This window comes from Gopherus evgoodei, chromosome 2 (assembly GCF_007399415.2).
Source record: "Gopherus evgoodei ecotype Sinaloan lineage chromosome 2, rGopEvg1_v1.p, whole genome shotgun sequence".
Taxonomy (NCBI): domain Eukaryota; kingdom Metazoa; phylum Chordata; order Testudines; family Testudinidae; genus Gopherus; species Gopherus evgoodei.
In genome coordinates, this window is record NC_044323.1 from 247,851,202 (window position 1) to 247,872,544 (window position 21,343).

The 21,343-nt window shown below is 43.8% G+C and overlaps 2 protein-coding genes across 6 annotated transcripts in view; one reads left to right on the top strand and one right to left on the bottom strand.

Annotated features, from left to right (window-relative positions):
• Window positions 1–110: 110 nt before the first annotated feature.
• On the bottom strand, window positions 111–4,845 carry RBIS (ribosomal biogenesis factor). Of its 2 annotated transcripts, none has more exons than XM_030553394.1 (4): window positions 4,682–4,845; window positions 4,005–4,242; window positions 1,266–1,382; window positions 111–298 (listed from the first exon to the last, which is right to left on the bottom strand). In XM_030553394.1, exons 2-4 carry the CDS (start codon window positions 4,116–4,118, stop codon window positions 230–232), a joined length of 300 nt encoding a protein of 99 aa, XP_030409254.1. In that variant the 5' UTR covers window positions 4,119–4,242; window positions 4,682–4,845; the 3' UTR covers window positions 111–229. The 2 variants fall into 2 exon arrangements, with proteins under 2 accessions (XP_030409254.1, XP_030409253.1); XM_030553393.1 differs by having other exon boundaries at window positions 4,005–4,121; window positions 4,682–4,841.
• Window positions 4,846–15,957: 11,112 nt separating this feature from the next.
• LOC115646924 (carbonic anhydrase 13-like) overlaps window positions 15,958–21,343 on the top strand; it is a 31,397-nt gene continuing 26,011 nt past the window's right edge. For 2 of the 4 annotated variants that reach the window (XM_030553388.1, XM_030553387.1), the window contains exon 1: window positions 15,959–16,084. In XM_030553388.1, the coding sequence (XP_030409248.1) occupies window positions 16,054–16,084 (31 nt within the window). In that variant the 5' untranslated portion in view covers window positions 15,959–16,053. Of the gene's footprint in view, window positions 16,085–21,343 lie in introns of all 4 variants that reach the window. The other 2 variants (XM_030553390.1, XM_030553389.1) reach the window with 2 other exon arrangements.

The following is a 21,343-nucleotide window of genomic DNA, read 5'->3' on the forward strand; positions in this document are numbered from 1 at the left end:
GTGCCTTCTGTTTTAGCACTTTAAGTTTCTCACATTTTGACTTCTGACATTCCACTTTCCTAGATTATAGGAAAGATCTGTTTGTAGTTTGTATTAAAGTGTGCCAATGCTTGTATATTAACAAGATTTTTTTAATAAAACTGTACAAACAGAGTATTCAGTATGTGCCATCCACTGATTTTTTGCCAGTAAATTTTGCTTTTGAAACCCATAGCTATTTCATTATGCATTACAAGTGAGATAATAAGCTTGCAGCTGCATCCACATCAGCTGGTTCACCTTCCAGGTGCTTGTAAACCTAAAAACAATTAAAAATAAATAAATAAATAAAGTAGGAAGCTGAGGTTGTATAAAAAATGTGATTGATGGAAGATATAAAGCTAACAAATACTTGCTGTCTGGGATTGATTAGCTCGGTGTATTGGACTGCAAGACCACCTACATTTCTTATGACTTATTCACTTTTCGAGAATACATAATTTGCTAGACTAGACAGACCCAGTGGTCAATACTTAATGCTTCAAAGGAAAGCCAATAAAATCTGTGCCCGTAACATACATTGCCAAAATTGAGATAAACTTGAATGCTCTAGTCAACAAAATCTAAAATTGTGAAGGAGATTATTACTGCACAGAGACTAACACACTGTCTAACTTGTTTCAGGGAGATTGCTTGAATTATTAATAGGGCCCCACTAGTGCTCCAGAAAGAGAGAAATTGTGTCAAAATGTTATATTTTGATGAGAGCTCTTCAACTGGAGCAGAGGGAGGCTGATGTTTTTACCAAAAAAAAAAAGGGGGTGGGGGGAATAGTTTTTTCATATTGACACTGTCATCAAATGGTTAGCCAGGAGATCCAGGATGTCTTGCAAAAGCAAACACCTTTATTTTCTATGCCTATTAGTGTTAAGGGTTAACTCGATGAATCAAGATGTCCAGTTGAAAATCTATTTTATTTTTAAAGCTTATGAGTAAAAAAAATCAACTAAAACATCCAGATATTAAATGAAAAATCCATTCTGGCAACAATCTAGTGATGCTCAACTATTTCCTCTCTTCTGACTAAGAAGGGAGTTTGTGCCCTAAGAAGAACTGCTAAGGTTGCTTGCAGACTTGACATGTCTTCATGATGGGGTCACAACTGTGTTTTTTCAGTCAAGACCTAAAAACTTCTTAAAATTAAACCTTAATTTTGGAATCTTTCTAACCTGAGGTTGCAGCTACCCTCCCAACCAAAGATGCATTTAATAGGACTCAATTATTACCCGAGGCCTCTCTTGAGATTTTGATGAAATGCCTTTTGATAGTTGTTTGACTTCTTTCTGTACTTCAGTAAATGCTTTATTTACTGTTCTAACTCTTTCATCATTCACAATGTTTATCTTTAGAGGAGAAAAAAATGTACAAGTTAGTCAAAGGCAGTAAGAGATCTTAATATGATGCTAAGGCTTATTCATAGCCTATTTATTATACATATTTACAATGTTTCTATCTTTAAAATTGCTTGGAGTGGGGCACATTCTTTAAATTATTTTAATTGTACTACTGTTTGAATGTGTAAATACTAAAGACAGTGAATTTTTAATAGAACTTTCATATAAATGGATCACTAGCAAAGAAATCTAACAAATAGGTCAAAGCTAACTTGTTTATATTGGAGATAAAAGAGGAAGAACCATTTCCAGAAGGAAATCTAACACGTAACAGAAAACTAGTTCAGACAAACTGTCACACCTTCAGTTTATTTTAGCCAATAGGAAGAGGCACCCAGTCCAGGCAGGTTCTTTCTATCTTTCTATTTCTATCAGCCGTTAGGTTGGTAGATACCTGTAATTTGTAACTGCTCACCTTAACTTGATCTAATGGGCCACTTTTCGGTAACAGCATTCTCAAACCTGTTTTACTGTTACATACAAAATACTATATAAAATGGAGATTTGGCTCCACCTATAGATATTCCTGAATATAAGCTTGCTGCTATTTGTCACCGAAAGTTATCTTTGTATCTGAATAACATCCTCAGGTGCCAGTGACACACAACGTTTTCCCTTTGAGTCACTGTTTAAGTCCATAGCTTTGGTAACATTCCAACTTTCTAAGTGATTTATTCTGTTTTGTCTAACTTGCAGCAGGAAAGTTAAGACGTCTTTCCTTAAAACACCTTCCTCAGAAAAAATATGACTTAGCTGGCTTAGCTATACATTTTACAACAGTTTGAATATATGTACTGGAAAAAATGTCTTCGCTGTTGCTTTATTAGATTCTTAACAGTTTAATTCTGTGTCAGATTATGCAGTTCAGGAGTGACACAAGCTCTGGGAAAACAAAGCCAAGTCCTGGTGGCTAACAAGTCTAGTAAATCACCTGAACAGTTCAGTTTTATCTCATTTTAGAATGAAAGCTCATTAAGCCAGAGAACACATCTTAAGTCTTACTCAGTGTCATGTTCCCTAGTAATCAATAATATGCTGCAAAACCACTTTCAGAATAACCATCTCCAAGATAAAACAGTATGAAATCCTTGTATTGGGTGTATATAGAACAGTTTTGTGGACTAACCTTTAAGCTTTCAGCACTCATTAAGATAATACCATTAAATTTAGAAAATCCTACTCCCACCTAGAAACTTCAGCAAGAGCTGGTTTAAAAAAAAAAGGGTTGTTAAAAAAAAAAGTCATTTACTCAGATCCAATTTTCTAGTTTTTAAATAAATTTCCAACCAGTTTTAGTAACAAAGATTCCAGTAACCTAGATTATTTCTGTTGGGTTTTCTGTTTCTAACAGTGCTTGGTATGTAATCAGTTTTACTGTTTACCCAGTAACTCTTCCCCTTTTTGGTTTTGTAGGTCTTGCAGCAATAAAGGCAAGATTTTTTGTTTGTTTGTTTGTTTGTTTGTTTTGAAGAAAACAAAATGGCAAAACTACAAAAATGGGCAGTTAAACTTAGAGGCAAAGGGTAGTTCCCAAAGTTCTTAAAAACCCAACAACCCAGTCTAGATTTCAATTTGATTGTTCTAGTGTAAACATCTTCTTGTGATGTTTTCTTCTTGTTTGTTTCAAGTAGCTGTGTCAATGGAGTTCCTATCAAGGAGTATTAGTTCACGATATCCACATAAAATCCTGTCTTCTGTTCTAGCTCAATAGGTGAATCAAGAAAGGGGTAGTGTTTGCTTTTAGTCATCTCTCTCCATGCTCATTAATGTTTTATATAGTGGGAAACTGAAGGCTTTTTGCCCCTGTTCTGTGGGTGAGGGCCCTACAAATTCACTGTCCATTTTGGTCAATTTCATGGGTCATGAGATTAAAAAAATTGTGAATTTCATGATTTCAGCTATTTAAATCTGCAGTTTCATGGTGGTGTAATTGTAGGGGTCCTGACCCAAAAAGGAGTTGTGTATGTGTGTGTGTGTAGGATGTCGCAAGATTATTGTAAGGAGGTTAGCAGTACTGCTATCCTTACTTCTGCACTGCTACTGGCAGTGACGCTGCCTTCAGAGGTGGGCAGCTGAAGAGCAGCAGCTGCCGGCCAGGAGCCCAGCTGTGAAGGCGAAGTCACCACCAGCGGCACAGAAGTAAGGATGGCATAATATGGTACTACCACCCTTCGTTCTGCACGCTGCCTTCAGAGCTAGCCCTCAGTAACTGCCACTCTCTGGCCACCCAGCTCTGAAGGCACTGCACAAGTATGGCAATAGTGTGACATCCTTAAAATAACCTTGAGATTCCGGTGCAACTCCCTTTTGGATCAGGACCCCCAATTTGAAAAACACTGGTCTCACCTGCGAAATCTGTATAGTCTAGGGCAAAAGGACACAAGAGACCAGATTTCACAGTCCATGAAGCATTTGTTGTGGCTGTGAATTTGATCGGGCCCTACGCATGGTACAGGTCCTGTGTGGGTTTTTTTGTTGTTGTTTTTTTTAAACTAAAGACACTTGGTGGAGCTCTCAAAAACAACAAAGGAAAAAATGTTTGCAGAGGGTTATTACTGTGGCCCTACTAACCTTCTTCAGACTTGTTGTGACTGGTTTAGCTTTATTCTTGGCCTTCAGGGATCTGGTGCTGGCTACGTGGAAGACGCTCTTCGGCTTTGACCCTTTGGTTTTGCTCTTGCCCATGGCCTAGAAGGTGGTAAGACAATAGGTTCGCCTGGTAAGTAGGTGGCGGTGTGGGCTGGGGGCCGCGCCAGCTTTTTCACCAGTTACATCGGTCTCTGGGCCTGCTACCCCACAAAGAGCAGGGCTGGGGGTTGTTTAAAATTGAGTAACTTCGGCTATAAGGAGGCTTGGGGGGGGGGGGGAAGGGGTTGGAGATGGCGGCTCAGAGCAAAAGAGGCTACGGGTCCCCAGGCCCAGCGGCGGGGTAGCCTGGCGACGGCTGAGCGGCGCTGCGAGCTCGGCTGCCAGGTCGCTGGGCCCAGCCCCGCGCAGATCCTGCTTCCCTCCCCCCCGGTAACTCTTTCGGGAAAGGGCGGCGGAGGCTTCGTTTCCGCCCCCGATGTGAGTAACGGGCGGGGTCGAGCCAGAAGCCCCCCAGCCAGCGGCTCCCCGCTTCCACAGTAAAACCAACCGGCCCCTCGCCCCGCCCCGCCCCACGGACACGCGCTCCCCCGGGCCGGGCCGGGCCCCGGCAGGCGCACGAGGGGCTCCCCCCGCCGCGTGCCCACCCCGAGCGCTCTCACCGCAGCTGCTGCCGTCCGATCTCACAGGCGGCGGCTGCGCGAGCGCCTTGCGTCATCACAGGGCGCTGCTGGGAATTTCCCCCGCCCCGGAGGAGGGAAACCCCGATCCTAAGGCCGCGCCCCCGGCGCCGCCCTGGCGTCCCCCCGGCGCGGCTGGATGGTTGGGCCCAGCTGCGTGGGGGGAGCCTGGGGCTCAGGCAGGGACTCCGCCACTGCGTGCTGCGCAGTTCCATGTGCCCGGGGCAGCCTAGCAGCAGGGGACGCGCCCTGCTCCATCCCCCGGGCGGGCTCCGGGTTCCGCTCCCCTGGGGGCTGGGAGGTTGGAAAGAAAACAATGAGGTTGCTCAGACAACGGCAGCACGGTGCCCACCGGCCCCAAAGGCGGGCTGGAGGCAGGACAAGCTAGTGAGGGCTAATGGAGACCAAACAACGCGGCCGAAGGAAATCAGTGACTCCCTAGGGGCCTGTCCCGGCATTATTAACAACGCTCCCACCCGACATACCGGGAGCAAGCGCTAGGGGGTGGCGTTCGCCCGCATGTGTTCAACTTGGGTGTGATATTGCCCTGCTGCTGTCAGGCCTTTCTTGAATTACACACCAAGAGCCTGAAGCAGGGGTAGGCAACCTGTGGTATGTGTGCCAAAGGCAACATGGGATCAGATTTTCAGTGGCACTCACAGTGCCTGGGACTTAGCCCCCGGTCCCAGGGGCTCTGCATTTTAATTTCAAATGAAGCTTCTTACACATTTTAAAAACCTATTTACTTTACATACAACAATTGTTGAGTTATATAGTAAAGAGTTATAGAAAGAGACCTTCCAAAAACATTAAAATGTATTACTGGCACACAAAACCTTAAATTAGAGTGAATAAATGAAGACTCAGCACACCATGTCTGAAACGTTGCTGACCCCTAGCCTAGAAGCACCCCCTGAGATCAATCAGTGACCTGGCTGTGCCTGGCACTTGGCAAGCACAGGGTAACAGACAGTGCTTGCCTATTGACTCAATGCAGCATCCAGGAGATAAATGATATTTCTATGATGCTATCTGCCTTCCTGCCCACTCCAACAACATTTGAATGGAGATGTAGGACACCTCCTTGCCTAACTTGTGCAAGTCTCATGCCTTTTGCTACTTCCTAGATTAAAGGTTTTATATTTAAGAATGTTATTAACCAAAATGAGGGGAAAAAGGCTTTTGGGTGTTTTACAAAGGTATATGTCTGTTTTGAAATGAAACCTCACACAGGGCTAAAAAAGGCTGAGATTGTTGGATGCTGAGCTCAACTCTGAGAGGCCACCTTTTCATGCTCTCTGTATGTGTGTATATATCTCCTCGCTATATATTCCATTCTATGCATCTGTCATAAACAGATAGCTAAGGGTTAATGTCTCTTACACCTGGAAAGGAGTAACCTGAAACACCTGACCAACCAGGAAACAAGACTTTTTCAAATCTGGGTGGAGGGAAGTTTGTGTCTGAGTCCTTTGTTCTGGTGTTCTGCCTGTACTCTCTCTCGGCTATGAGAGGATTTCTGTCTCCTGCTTTTCTAATCTTCTATTTCCCAGTTGTAAGTACAAAAAAGATAAGACAGTGATTTACATGTGTGTAGTTGCTGGAGTGCTTTGTATTGTATTCTTTTTGAATAAGGCTGTTTATTCATATTTCTTTTAAGCAATTGACCCTGTATTTGTCACCTTAATACAGAGAGACCATTTTAATGTATTTTTTCTTTCTTTTATATAAAGCTTTCTTTTTTAAGACCTGTTGGAGTTTTTCTTTAGTGGGGAACTCCAGGGAATTGAGTCTGTGCTCACCAGGGAATTGGTGGGAGGAAGGGGTCAGGGGGGAAAATCTTTGTGCGTTAGATTTACTATCCTGACTTTGCATTCTCTCTGGGTGAAGAGGGAAGTACTTGTGTTTCTGGGTGAAGAGGGAAGTACTTGTGTTTCTAGGACTGGAAACAGGGAGGGTGGCGTCCCTCTGTTTAGATTCACGGAGCTTGCTTCTGTGTATCTCTCCAGGAACCCAGGGAGGGAACACCAGGAAGGGAGAAGGAAAGGGAAATGGTTTATTCCCCTTTGTTGTGAGACTTGAGGAATTTGGGTCTTGGGGTCCCCAGGGAAGGTTTTTGGGGGGACCAGAGTGCCCCAAAACACTCTAATTTTTTGGGTGATGGCAGCTTTACCAGGTCCAAGCTGGTAACTAAGCTTGGAGGTTTTCATGCTAACCCCCATATTTTGGACACTAAGGTCCAAATCTGGGAATAGGTTATGACATGGTGTGCAGTGGTGAGATAGATAGAAGCCAGTAGGAATATTATATTTTTCTTTTCTCTGCTAGGGGCTTTTAAGCAGAGAGAAACAGTTTGGTTTTAAAAGGATCCAGAGAGAATTTTTTTTTCTCTGCTCTCTCTTGCAGTTTCTGGCTTGCATATTAAGCAAGGAACCATTAAGCTGTGACAAACAGGTCTTTTGTCAGACAATAGCGCTCCCATTAGGAGGCAATTACCAGCACAATACACATGCAAATAAAGTGGTTTTTCTGGTTTACTTTACATTGAAAAGATTAGCTAGAGGAAGAAAGGGAAAAAGGCACTGTTGCTAGGCAGACCCCAGGAGGCAACAGAGCCAGCAGTTCAGACAATAAACACCGGAGGGCACCCCAACACAAGAAAACAGGAGCCATGCCTTCCAAGACAAAAATGGAGGCTGAAGAACAGATCAAAGAAGCAGAACACAGGCGACAACTGGAACAAAGAGAAAAAGAGGTGGAGTTGAAAGAAAGAGAAGAACAGATTAAACAGGCAGCCCATAAAAGAGAACAAGAAGCCAAAAATGCAGCCCACCACAGAAAACTAGAAGAAGAAGAGGTGGCCCACCGCCGAGACATGGAAAAACAACAGAAAGAGATGGAACTCCAGAGGGAAGCCCACCGACAGGCCATGGAATTAGAAAAGGCTAAGCAACAAAGCCCAGCCAATCCTAACAACCCTTCGCCAGTACTTGTTCCACAGCACAGGAAATTTCCCACCTACAAGGCAGGTGATGATACCGAGGCCTTCTTGGAAAATTTTGAAAGAGCCTGTCTTGGGTACAGCATCTCTGAAGACCAGTACATGGTAGAATTGAGACCACAGCTCAGTGGACCTTTAGCAGAGGTGGTGGCTAAATGCCTAAGGAGCAAATGAACGACTATAAACTTTTTCAAACCAAGGCCAGATACAGAATGGGGATAACCCCGGATCATGCCCGTCGGTGTTTCAGAACCCAAAAGTGGAAACCAGATATGTCATTTCCCAAACACGCCTAATATGTTGGGAAAAATTATGAGGCCTGGATATCAGGACACAATGTTAAATCCTTGGATGAACTGCACCTCCTCATACAAATGGAGCAGTTCTTGGATGGTGTTCCTGAGGACATAACACGGTACATACAAGATGGAAAACCCAAAAATCTCACCGAGGCAGGGGAGATTGGAGCCAGATGGATGGAAGTGGCAGAAAGCAAGAAAGCTACTGTCAAGGGGAACGAATACCCCAGAGGGCACACTGACCATAAACCCTACAACCGAGGACAGCCAAAGACCCCACATACAACCCAAGTAAAGCCACAGACGCCCTATTCTTCCACCTCACCAGTCTCCAGTAACTCACCTCGAACCAGTGACCAGTCAGATGGAAGACGCTTTAAGTGTAATGAACTGGGACATATCAAGGCCAACTGCCCAAAGACCGCCAACCGAGTGCAGTTCATTACACCACCATCACACCAAAGATCCCCAGGCTCAGATGCCTCTCAAATACCCTTGGAGCGAAGGGAAAATTTGAGAGTGGGTGGAAAGAAGGTTACTGCGTGGAGAGACACGGGGGCACAAGTGTCAGCTATCCACCAATCCTTCGTAGACCCCAAATTCATCAACCCAAAGGCCAAAGTGACAATTTACCCCTTCATGTCACAAGCTGTAGACTTGCCTACAGCTGAACTGCCTGTCCAGTACAAAGGTTGGTCAGGAATGTGGACTTTTGCAATCTATGACAACTATCTCATCCCCATGCTAATGGGGGAAGACTTGGCCAACCAGGTGAAGCGGGCCAAGCGAGTGGGAATGGTTACACGTAGCCAAACCAGGCAAGCTTCCAGACCCATTCCTGTTCCTGAGCCGTCCACAGATGCCCCGTCTGTGTTACCAGAGACCCAGGCAGAGGTAGTGGACCCAGATTCCATGCCAACCACTGAAACAGCCACAGCACCTCCAGTCCCAGGCCCGGAACTGGAACAGCAACCAGCATCAGCAAGTGCAACCACATCTTCAAACTCAACGCCAGAGGGCGCCAGTGAGCCAGAACTGGCAGAAGCAACAGACAGCCATACCCAAAAGGCTCAGCCAGAGCCTGAAATACCCTCAGGTGCACCAGCAGAGAGCGGTTCACCAGCAACGGAAACAACCCCATCACATACATCGCTTCCAGAGGGACCAAGCCCAAGTCCCCAGTCTGAGGAAGAACTGGTGACCCCAGCCTCAAGGAAACAGTTCCAGACTGAGCAGGAAGCAGATGACAGTCTTCAGAAAGCTTGGGCGGCGGCACGGAGCACCCCACCGCATCTCAGCTCTTCTAATCGATCCCGGTTTGTTATAGACCAAGGACTTTTATACAAGGAGATTCTTTCTGGTGGACACCGGGAAGAATGGCAGCCGCAAAAACAGTTGGTGGTTCCAACTAAGTACCGGGGGAAGCTCTTAAGCTTAGCCCATGATCATCCCAGTGGCCATGCTGGGGTGAACAGAACCAAGGACCGGTTGGGGAAGTCCTTCCACTGGGAGGGGATGGGCAAGGACATTGCCAAGTATGTCCGGTCTTGTGAGGTATGCCAAAGAGTGGGAAAACCCCAAGACCAGGTCAAGGCCCCTCTCCAGCCACTCCCCATAATTGAGGTCCAATTTCAGCGAGTAGCTGTGGATATTCTGGGTCCTTTCCCAAAAAAGACGCCTAGAGGAAAGCAGTACGTACTGACTTTCGTGGACTTTGCTACCCGATGGCCGGAAGCAGTAGCTCTAGGCAACACCAGGGCTAATGCTGTGTGTCATGCCCTAACAGACATTTTTGCCAGGGTAGGTTGGCCCTCCGACATCCTTACAGATTCAGGATCTAACTTCCTGGCAGGGACCATGCAAAAACTGTGGGAAACTCATGGGGTGAACCACTTGGTTGCCACCCCGTACCACCATCAAACCAATGGCCTGGTGGAAAGGTTTAATGGAACTTTGGGGGCCATGATACCTTAATTTGTCAATGAACACTCCAATAATTGAGACCTAGTGTTGCAGCAGTTGCTGTTTGCCTACAGGGCTGTACCACATCCCAGTTTAGGGTTTTCACCGTTTGAACTTGTGTATGGTCACGAGGTTAAGGGGCCATTACAGTTGGTGAAGCAGCAATGGGAGGGGTTTACGCCTTCTCCAGGAACTAACATTCTGGACTATGTAAGCAACCTACAAAGCACCCTACGACACTCTTTAGCCCTTGCTAAAGAAAACCTAAAGGATGCTCAGGAAGAGCAAAAGGCCTGGTATGACAAACATACCAGAGAACGTTCCTTCAAGGTAGGAGACCAGGTTATGGTCTTGAAGATGCAACAGGCCCATAAGATGGAAACATCACGGGAAGGGCCATTCACGGTTCAAGAGCGCCTGGGAACTGTGAACTACCTCATAGCATTTCCCAATTCCTCCCTAAAGCCCAGAGTGTACCATGTTAATTCTCTCAAGCCTTTCTATTCCAGAGACTTACAGGTTTGTCAGTTTACAGTCCAGGGAGATGATGCTGAGTGGCTTGACGGTGTCTACAACGAAGGGAAAAAAGACGGTGGCATGGAAGAGGTGAACCTCTCAACCACCCTGGAACGTCTGCAGCAGCGACAAATCAAGGAGCTGTGCACTAGCTTCGCCCCATTGTTCTTAGCCAACCCAGGACGGACTGAACGGGCATACCACTCCATTGACACAGGTAATGCTCACCCCATTAGAACCGCACCCTACCGGGTGTCTCCTCATGCCCAAGCTGCTATAGAATGGGAGATCCAGAACATGCTACAGATGGGTATAATCCGCTCATCTACCAGTGCATGGGCATCGCCAGTGGTTCTGGTACCCAAACCAGATGGGGAAATATGCTTTTGCGTGGACTTCCATAAGCTAAATGCGGTAACTCGTCCGGACAACTATCCAATGCCACGCACCGATGAGCTATTGGAGAAGTTGGGACGTGCCCAGTTCATCTCTACAATAGACTTAACCAAGGGGTACTGGCAAGTACCGCTAGATGAACCTGCCAAGGAAAGGTCAGCATTCGTCACCCATGCGGGGGTGTATGAATTTAATGTCCTTCCTTTTGGGCTACGAAATGCACCCGCCACCTTCCAGAGGCTGGTAGATGGTCTACTAGTAGGACTGGGAGAATATGCAGTTGCCTACCTCGATGATGTGGCCATTTTTTCAGACTCCTGGCCCGAACACCTACTACACCTGGAAAAGGTCTTTGAGCGCATCAGGCAGGCCGGACTAACTGTTAAGGCCAAAAAGTGTCAAATAGGCCAAAACAGAGTGACTTACCTGGGATACCAGGTGGGTTGAGGAACCATAAACCCCCTACAGGCCAAGGTGGATGCTATCCAAAAGTGGTCTGTCCCAAAGTCAAAGAAACAGGTCCAATCTTTTTTAGGCTTGGCCGGGTACTACAGGCCATTTGTACCACACTACAGCCAAATTGCTGCCCCACTGACCGACCTGACCAAAAAGACCCAGCCAAATGCAGTTAAGTGGACTGATGAGTATCAAAAGGCCTTTACCCAACTTAAGGCAACGCTCATGTCTGACCCTGTGCTCAGGGCCCCAGACTTTGACAAGCCATTCCTAGTAACCACGGATGCATCTGAGCGTGATATAGGAGCAGTTCTCATGCAGGAAGCAATGGATCACAACTTCCATCCTGTCGTGTTTCTCAGCAAGAAACTATCTGAGAGGGAAAGTCACTGGTCAGTCAGTGAAAAGGAATGCTATGCCATTGTGTACGCCCTAGAAAAGCTACGCCCATATGTTTGGGGACAGTGGTTCCAGCTACAAACTGACCATGCTGCACTAAAGTGGCTTCATACTGCCAAGGGGAACAGCAAGAAACTTCTTCGTTGGAGTTTAGCTCTCCAAGATTTTGATTTTGAAATTCAGCACATCTCAGGAGCTTCTAACAAAGTAGCTGATGCACTCTCCTGTGAGAGTTTCCCAGAATCTAGTAGTTAAAAAGTGTTCTTAAAATGTAGAAGTCTCTTAGTTATATACTTATTGGTATATGTAAAGGTGCATGTGTTGTATTAATCTGTTTAGTTTAAAGTTCTAGCAGGAAATCGCCGCCAGTGAGCTTCCCCGCTGTCTGCAATTTGGGGGGCGTGTCATAAACAGATAGCTAAGGGTTAATGTCTCTTACACCTGGAAAGGAGTAACCTGAAACACCTGACCAGAGGACCAATCAGGAAACAAGACTTTTTCAAATCTGGGTGGAGGGAAGTTTTTGTCTGAGTTCTTTGTTCTAGTGTTCTGCCTGTACTCTCTCTCGGCTATGAGAGGATTTCTGTCTCCTGCTTTTCTAATCTTCTGTTTCCCAGTTGTAAGTACAAAAAAGATAAGACAATGATTTACATGTGTGTAGTTGCTGGAGTGTTTTGAATTGTATTCTTTTTGAATAAGGCTGTTTATTCATATTTCTTTTAAGCCATTGACCCTGTATTTGTCACCTTAATACAGAGAGACCATTTTAATGTATTTTTTCTTTCTTTTTATATAAAGCTTTCTTTTTTAAGACCTGTTGGAGTTTTTCTTTAGTAGGGAACTCCAGGGAATTGAGTCTGTGCTCACCAGGGAATTGGTGGGAGGAAGGAGTCAGGGGGGAAAATCTCTGTGTGTTAGATTTACTATCCTGACTTTGCATTCCCTCTGGGTGAAGAGGGAAGTACTGGAAACAGGGAGGGTGGCGTCCCTCTGTTTAGATTCACGGAGCTTGCTTCTGTGTATCTCTCCAGGAACCCAGGGAGGGAACACCTGGAAGGGAGAAGGAAAGGGAAATGGTTTATTCCCCTTTGTTGTGAGACTCAAGAAATTTGGGTCTTGGGGTCCCCAGGGAAGGTTTTTGGGGGGACCAGAGTGCCCCAAAACACTCTAATTTTTTGGGTGGTGGCAGCTTTACCAGGTCCAAGCTGGTAACTAAGCTTGGAGGTTTTCATGCTAACCCCCATATTTTGGACGCTAAGGTCCAAATCTGGGAATAGGTTATGACATGCATCCAAAGAAGTGGGTTGTAGCCCATGAAAGCTTATGCTCAAATAAATTTGTTAGTCTCTAAGGTGCCAGAAGTACTCCTGTTCTTTTTGCACTTAATAAAGGGAGTGGTGAGGGTTGGACAAGCTACAAAATGGCAGGATCTGGGTAGAGAGTGGGCATATCTCTGCTCTTCCCTCCTTATTCTCCACCTGTATATGTACTTAGCAACTGAAAAGGTTTGTGGTAAAGGAAGCAGAATGTTCTACAATGACACCTACCACAGAGTATCACCTCCCTCACAGACACCATTTGGCAGAGAGGTGCAATACAGCAATAGGATTTCTGTTGTAATGTAAGCTCTTCAAGACTAAGATCTTCTAATTTTTATGTTGCTGTAAAGTTCCTAGCACACTTTTAGGTGCTGTAAAACAGATGATCTCTGGAAAAAACAGCTTAGCACAGGCACATCCGTGCTGTTACAAACCGTACTGGATGTCCACTACCATTGCTGGTGAAGCCTCTGTCAGTCTTCATATCATAATAGTAGTCCTACTGTGCTGATAATGGGGCCAGAGCTCAGGCTAATGCCTCTGCTAATGGTCCTGGGCTTGATTCTGCAATCCTCACTCACTCAAAACTCCCACTGACTTCTATTAATGGGAATTTTATGTGAGAATAGCTGGGGTTCAAAATACATATAGCTTGGAGAGAATGTATTTGTTCACCATCACTGTGGAAAAACAAGAGAGACCTCACAAATCATTTAGAAATACCAAATAAGAAAACGATGAGCAAATATCTTGCAGAGTAAACAAAATGATAGCATTATAGATGCATTTAATTAAAAAAAGTATAATATTATCAAATAGTGTTTTGTTCTGCTTGCCATAGGCACAGAAAGCAAGTCTTTTTCAGTGTCACCAACTCTTTGTTCATTAGAAAAGAACTACAGCTTTTCCTACCGTAGCAAGCAGTAGAAGGCAAACACAAGGCAATCCTGCAAAGACCCACATATTTAACTTTGTACACTATGAGCAGTCAAATGGTCAAACAGTGAGTAAAGTTTACCAGCACACATGAAAATTTTTGCAGGATACAGGCCCAAATGAGTAACTTAAAGGGATGCCATAAACTTGGAAATCTCACTTCCATCTGAAAATTTTGTATCTCTCATTGTTACAAATAACCCCTGGAGTTACTATAACGGAAAGATTAAAAAAAAAAACCCACAAAGCATTTTCTCTCTTCTGTTTGCATTTAGCAACACTGTGTTTTACTCAGGACATCAGCCTGAGGGTTTTCTGGTTATGCTACTCATCAGAGAATCAAGTGGTTCTTTAAAATTGCATATAATCTGTGGCTCTCATTTTTCAGTCTATACTTATGTAAATATTGGAAAATTTAGCTTTCTACTTGAATCATGGCTAGCTATGTAATGTGCTTAACTATGAGGTTAAAACTAATTTATAAAAATACTTTCTTGGTTTCCTTTGGGTTGTTTGTTTGGAACCACATTCCTTCTTGAATCAAGTTAAAAATATTCCTCTTTAGTACTTATCCTTACAGGATCATCTTCATCTCTTTGCAGTAAACCAGGTAAACAAGCAAAACCAGCAAGAGAAAGAAATGGAGTAGCATATAAATAAATGGTATGCATAATTCATTAACTAACTAGAGCAAATGTAGAACTCAGAGTTATTAGCAAAATAATGCACTTTGTTGTACATTGGAAAAAAATCATTTAATCTTCAGGAGTAGGTTTAGGCTTCATTTTGTTTTCTAATTTTTTGTATTATATGTGAAATGTTCCCATAAAACTTTGTCTAGACAAAAATTGTATTTTGTTTTAAAAATTATTACAATGAAGACAGGAAACAAAATATAAAAAACACTTACTTTTAGGGCCAGATTTTCAGTACTGTGCATGTACGGTTGCAGGAATTGTTTGTGCAAATGACATTTAGCCACTGAATTGGTAATTTGTGCACATCATTACCACAGTTATATGCTCATATGTGTGTGCACAGCCAAGTGTACGCTCAGAAAACAAAGAAAAATAACCCTTATTTAAAAACAAAACCACAGCTCAGGCTTTTTAAGTCAAGTTCATTATATTTCAACCTAACTCATGAATTGTAATGGTTTGTTTGGCAATACCAAGACAGACACAGATTCACACACACACAAAATAGATAATGTGTTAAAAGCAAACAAACCCCTTATCCCCCCCCCTATAAAACAATCAGTTTTTCCCCCTACAGGCCTGGAAAGGAAGAAAGGGAGAGAGATTATTTCTCTTGTTAAATACTTGGGACATGCTCAGCTACTCTGGTGATGAGGGCCATAAAATGCAAAGACGTTTACAAGGCTTTTTCCTGTATGGTATATCTTAGGTGTTTTCTTGATTCTTTCTCTGACTTTTGAGGGGAAAGGCTTTGAATCCTTTAACTTAGATGAAGTCCGTTTGGTGCACATCCTGTACTGTTTAAAGCCCAGTCCTACAATTGGAGCTGTGCGGGCAGACCTGCCTGGATCCAGTTGCAGGACTGGGGCTTATCTAGATCTATGGGTGAGGATCCTAATCCTGCAGGATGCTGAACACCATCGGTTGCCACTTACCCCCGCGCAACATTGGACAGCAAGCAAATCGTCCTCTGTTAAAAACGTCACTATTAATAAACAACTCAGCTGGGAGCCGCAAAGTTTGGATCCAGACCTGAACTCTTCACAGTCTTGGCCTTTTTCAGGTCCAAGGTTTATGTTCAGGCCCATCCCTGCTGAACAGGAACACGAATGATCCCATCAGCGGCTGGAGTCACAGTCCTGGCTCTTGCTACTCGAGCAATGTTACCCGCTCTAGGTGGCTCCGCGCTGTAGGGGCCGGGTCCCCCAGCTGGCGGAAGGTGGGAATTACAAGCGACACCCTGCCGCTCCCGCGCTCAGCCAGACTTTATAAGCCTCTGGGCGCCGCCTGCCTCCTTGAGAGCGCCCTGTGCCTTGCTCCGGCCAGCTAGACGTTCTGCTCCGCTCGCCAGCAAGCGGGGACGTGGGTGGCCATGCTGCACTGGGGATACGACGAGCACAACGGTGAGGGGGGACAGCTCCCGGGGGGCAGGGGGGCGAGCCCACGTGAGAGGACCCAACCTTGGCTCGGCAGCAGCAGAGTTTGCTCCAACTTTTCGCCCTCTCCAGTGAGGTGGGTTGCCCGCAGGAGGTTGAGTGCGGGCGCTGGGAGCTGCTGTTGAGAGCAGGGGAAATTTGGTGCCTGAGCTGAGTTACCAGGTTGAACAGCTTTTCCCCGCTGGAGCTGGTGCTGCCCCAGTAATTGTCCTTGAGCCGTTCTCTCTTCTGGTTATTAGCACCGGCCTGAGCAAGCAGGTGTCACGCTAGGGAGTCGCTGCAGGGGGCAAGTCAACATGGGAGAGTTTCTTTCATGCCAGGTGGTGAGTGAGGTGGATCCTGCCCATTTCCCCAGAGGGGGCATCCTGGTGCCAGGCAGTGTCAACACTGCAGCAGAACCTTTAGGTCAAAGATTAGGTTTTGAAGTGGGACTTAGGCAGGTTATTTTTTGTCTTAGCACAGCCAGATAGTTCACCATTAGAACATTTTTGCTCTTGAGAGAGAAGGGTTTTATCCTCGGATAAGAAATATTGTCCTATTATCAAGTTCTGTAATAGCTGTTAGTGGAAATAGACCAACCAGCTTTAATTAGAATAATTCTTCATGCTAATGGCAATGTGTTTGCACTTGGAAGTATATATTTATCAGCTAAATGGTAAACAATTTAATAACTATTCTATAGGAATTTGATTCCCTCACCTTTTATTTTTGCAGTATTTTGTTTTCTCCTGTTTAGCGCTGCTGAGAGTGTGTTTGTAAAAGAAATGTTAGCTCTCCAGAGCCTACTTTTTGCTTCTACATATGTCTATCAACCAGTCCATCAATCATATTTGTAATGAGCGTGGTATCAGAGCACCAAAATTCTAAAAGCCAGAATCTGCCATCTTTACTGGAGTTAAGTGATGCTTTACTCTCTGAATATCTCCACTAAAATCAATGGGACTTGTGGAGGAGGCATAGCAGAATATGGCCCTATATTATAAAAAGAAAAAACTACCTTGTGCACTGATTCAGTCACATTAACTGATTCTTTCATATAAGAAGAGTTATCCAGATGATGCACTGCCAGATTGTGAGTGGCTGCTGGTTGTCAAAAGTAGATTCAGGGACAGTGAAAATGCTCTTAGATGACTTTGACTTTGGCAGCTACTGTGTTTGTAAGATAATTTAGCTGTGTGGAGTATAACTCAAAGGAATATGCAGCAGGTTGAGCTGCATCTGTAGATAAATTACAGAACGTTGAAAGTTGGAGAGCTGTGTTTTACTGTATACTGTGATCCATGAGAACATTGTATTGGTTAATAGCTAAATAATATAATTGTTCCTATAAAAGTATTCAAGCATGTTCCTGTTAGAACAGGGGTCAGCAACCTTTCAGAAGTGGTGTGCCGAGTCTTCATTTATTCACTCTAATTTAAGGTTTCACGTGCCAGTAATTTATTTTAATGTTTTTAGAAGGTCTCTTTCTATAAGTCTATAATATATAACTAAACTATTGTTGTATGTAAAGTATATAACCTTTTAAAAATGTTTAAGAAGCTTCATTTAAAATTAAATTAAAATGCAGAGCCCCCCGGACTGGTGGCCAGGGACCCGGGCAGTGTGAATGCCACTGAAAATCAGTTTGCATGCCATCTTTGGCACACGTACCATAGGTTGCCTACTCCTGTGTTAGAATGATGCTTATTTAATTTGCATATGGACAGTCAACATCAGCTGTATTTTTAAATGGTTGAGTTAATTGTAGCTATTGTATTAAGGAATTTCTTACTGACTTCAGCTAAGTACTGCTCTGTTACACAGATGTAAATCCCAAATACTTCCACTGAAGTCAGAGTTATTCAGGATTTACATCTTTGTAAGTAAAAGCAGAATTTTACCTATTTCTGCTCCCCACTGGTGAGTTGGCAAGTGATCTTTTTTTTCAAACATTTTCAGATTTCCTTCAATCTTCTCATTCTGTTTTGAACTCTCAGGATTGATTTATTTGTTCCCAGTGTTGGGGGATGATTGTCTTATCTATAATGGCAAATGACTTCAGTGGAGTTGCTCCTGATTGACACAAGTGTGAGTGAAAGGAGAATTCAAGATTTTGTTTTCAGTGAGTTCATGAAGAAAGTATCACAGGGGTAGCCGTGTTAGTCTCGATCTGTAAAAGCAGCAAAGAATCCTGTGGCACCTTATAGACTAACAGACGTTTTGGAGCATGAGCTTTCGTGGGTGAATACCCACTTCCTCAGATGCATCTGAGGAAGTGGGTATTCACCCACGAAAGCTCATGCTCCAAAACGTCTATTAGTCTATAAGGTGCCACAGGATTCTTTGCTGCTTTTTCATGAAGAAAGGCAGCCTTAATAAAAATAAATAAAACTTAAAAAACCTGAAATTGTTTCATTGCTACACAGGTAACCAAATGAGAAATGTAAACGTGTAGCTATATGGTGACTGTCTTTTATAGATTGAGTCAGGAGGAATAGCTATGCAAGTCTCTGCCTTCTTTCTCTACCTCTCTCTGTTTTTTCACTGTACTTGTGGCGATATACTTTTCAGAATGGTTGGGTGATGCTGAAATGTGGCAATGCTGAAATGATTAGATTTTTTTCTCTATTGTTATACTTTATACTCTATCCTGTCCCTCTCCCCTCCCCCAGACTGAATAATATATGACACCTCCTCCTTGATGGAGCATGAAACCTGAAAAACAAGGATTCTGGGCCCCACCTACAAGGTCCAGATAAGATACCCTTCCTCTCCTTCTTCTCCACCCTCCCAGTTTCTGGGAAAGGGGAGGGTGTTGGATGTCTATCAGTTTTCTGTCCCTGGACCCTGTGAAGGCCCCAATCTCTCATATCAGGCTCTGCTTGGTGACTGATAAACTTGGAACTCCACACACCCCTTAACTCCACCAATATTCTTTCTCTTCTCCCCCTTGAGAGCCCCCAGCTGTTGCTAGACAGGCAGATCTTCAGTAGTCAATCCATTTAGCCTTGGTGGAAGTGGTATCTGCTGTCTACTCCTCCCTAGCAACATTTCTATTTAGTTCCTCATCTTTTTGATTCGCTATTGTCTGTCTCTGCTCTTGCTCAGAGCTTTGCAGAGCAGCAGAAGTATGAAATTGATGTGATTCTTGACAGCTTCACTGCTCTACATGATTCCGAGTATGTTCTATAAACTGACTAGTTTTAATTTCATTCTGCCAATGCAGTTGTGTCTTTGTCTTTGCTGCTCTTCAAATAGCAGTGTGCTGCTGCTTGGCAAAGTTGCTATCTGAAGAGAACAAAGATACTAAAGCTGTCTCCCTGCAGATTCAGCAAGGTAAAACTGCAATGCTTTACATTCAGTTCACATTTTGAATGTTATCTTTGTGACCATAAAGATGAATTTTTTTTTTAATCAAAGTTTGTCTGCAAAAATTGATGGTTTAGATGCCACCTGCCAGGGAAAGCTTTCTGCTTATCACTAGCAAGAGAGCAAGTGAATATTTTCAAGCATTACACTGCATTTGTATGTGTATGTCCCTGTGTATAAATAGATATAGAGATGCACTACACTCACTGGTATGCTATATAGCTACAGATATACACTATATTCACTGGTTCCAACTGGATGAAATGGTCGGTGCAGATTGTCCAATGCATTTATGTCACCAATACTCAGAGTGTTACTTTGTCACCACACTAATCTTTGCTTTGTTCTTGTAAGTGCTCCTATTTCACATGATATAGGCGTCTGATATTAATATAGGGAGGCACAGTAGTGGCACGTGGAGAACTGGCTGCCATGTGGCATAGGGCTCAGTCTTGTAAAGTGCTTAGCACCTCCTATGAAGAGATGGGTGCTCTCAACACTTGACAGGATTGGCTCCTTAATGACAAATGGGGAATGCTTACCTTTACCATACTATTTCTCTAATAAGGAATTTGAAAAATGTTTGTATGTGTACTGTGTATGACTGTAAAGAAAGTTATAAAGCTGTTGCAGCTGCTTTAGGATTAAAGTCTTTTTGTGGTCACTGATAAAAATTAAACTTATGGATAAAGTAATGAGTGAGTTTCTCAGGGCATACATCTGCCCCCATAGGTAGGTTAATTTCAGTGTCTGTCTTGTTTGAGAAGTACATGCTGAACTCTGCATTTCTAACGTTTATTTTATTTAGCGCTAGCATTCTTGTGAAACAATATTTTCTTAGAGCACTGTGATGTGCTAGTGACCTTAACTTCAATTTAAGTTTTTTATGTGGGATAAATACATGTTATAGTTGCTCTTTACAAATAATCAAAGATGTAATCCAACAACAAACCAACATTACTCTGTATAAAAGAAGCCAGTCTACAAACTGAATATCCTCAACTCAGCTCCTGCAAAACACTAACTCATGTCTACAAATATAAATTTACACCCTCACCTGAATCCTGCCCCCCAAATGCATATAGTATCTCTGATAGTCAGGTCCCAAGATATTTAGAGTTTTATAGGTGAAAGCCATTACTTTTAACACAATCTGAAAATCAGCAGGCAGCCAGAGGAGATTTTGGAGCACTGGTATCATGTGCTCATCATGTCAAGCTGCATCTCTTAACACAGGCATGGCTGCCCTCTTCACGAGCTTCAGTTCCAAGTTGATACAGGGTTTAGCCCTATGTGGAGTGGATTGCAATAGCCTAATCTTGAAGTGACAAACACATGGGTGACGTAAAGTGAGCTTTGCATGCAAGATAAAGGAATGCAATCTTCAGATGGAGGGAAAAACATCCTGGTCACTGTTACTATATAATCATTTAACAGTCCCTGGGATTCTTAACAAAATACTTTCTGGGATCTCTCTGGCAGGGCTTATCTACACTTACAGCGCTGTACCAGTGCAGCTGCACTGCTGTAGCACTTAGAGAAGATGTTAGCTATGTCAGCGTGAGAGCTTCTCCCATTGCTGTAGTTAATCCCCCTCCCCAAGAGGCAGTAGCTATGTGGATGGGAGAAGCCCACCTGTCGATATAGCACTGTCTGCACTGGGGATTAGGTTGGCATAACTGTGCCACTTGGGGTGCAGATTTTCCACACCCCTGAGCGACAAAGTTATACCAACATAAGTTACTTGTGTAAACCAAGCCTCAGAAAAGAATGAAATAACTGCAAGGCAGACCCATCTACTTGTACTCAGGTCTACGTGGTTTTGAAGGTATCATCATGGACACCTGTGATGAATTCCTGGGCCCAGTGAAGTCAATG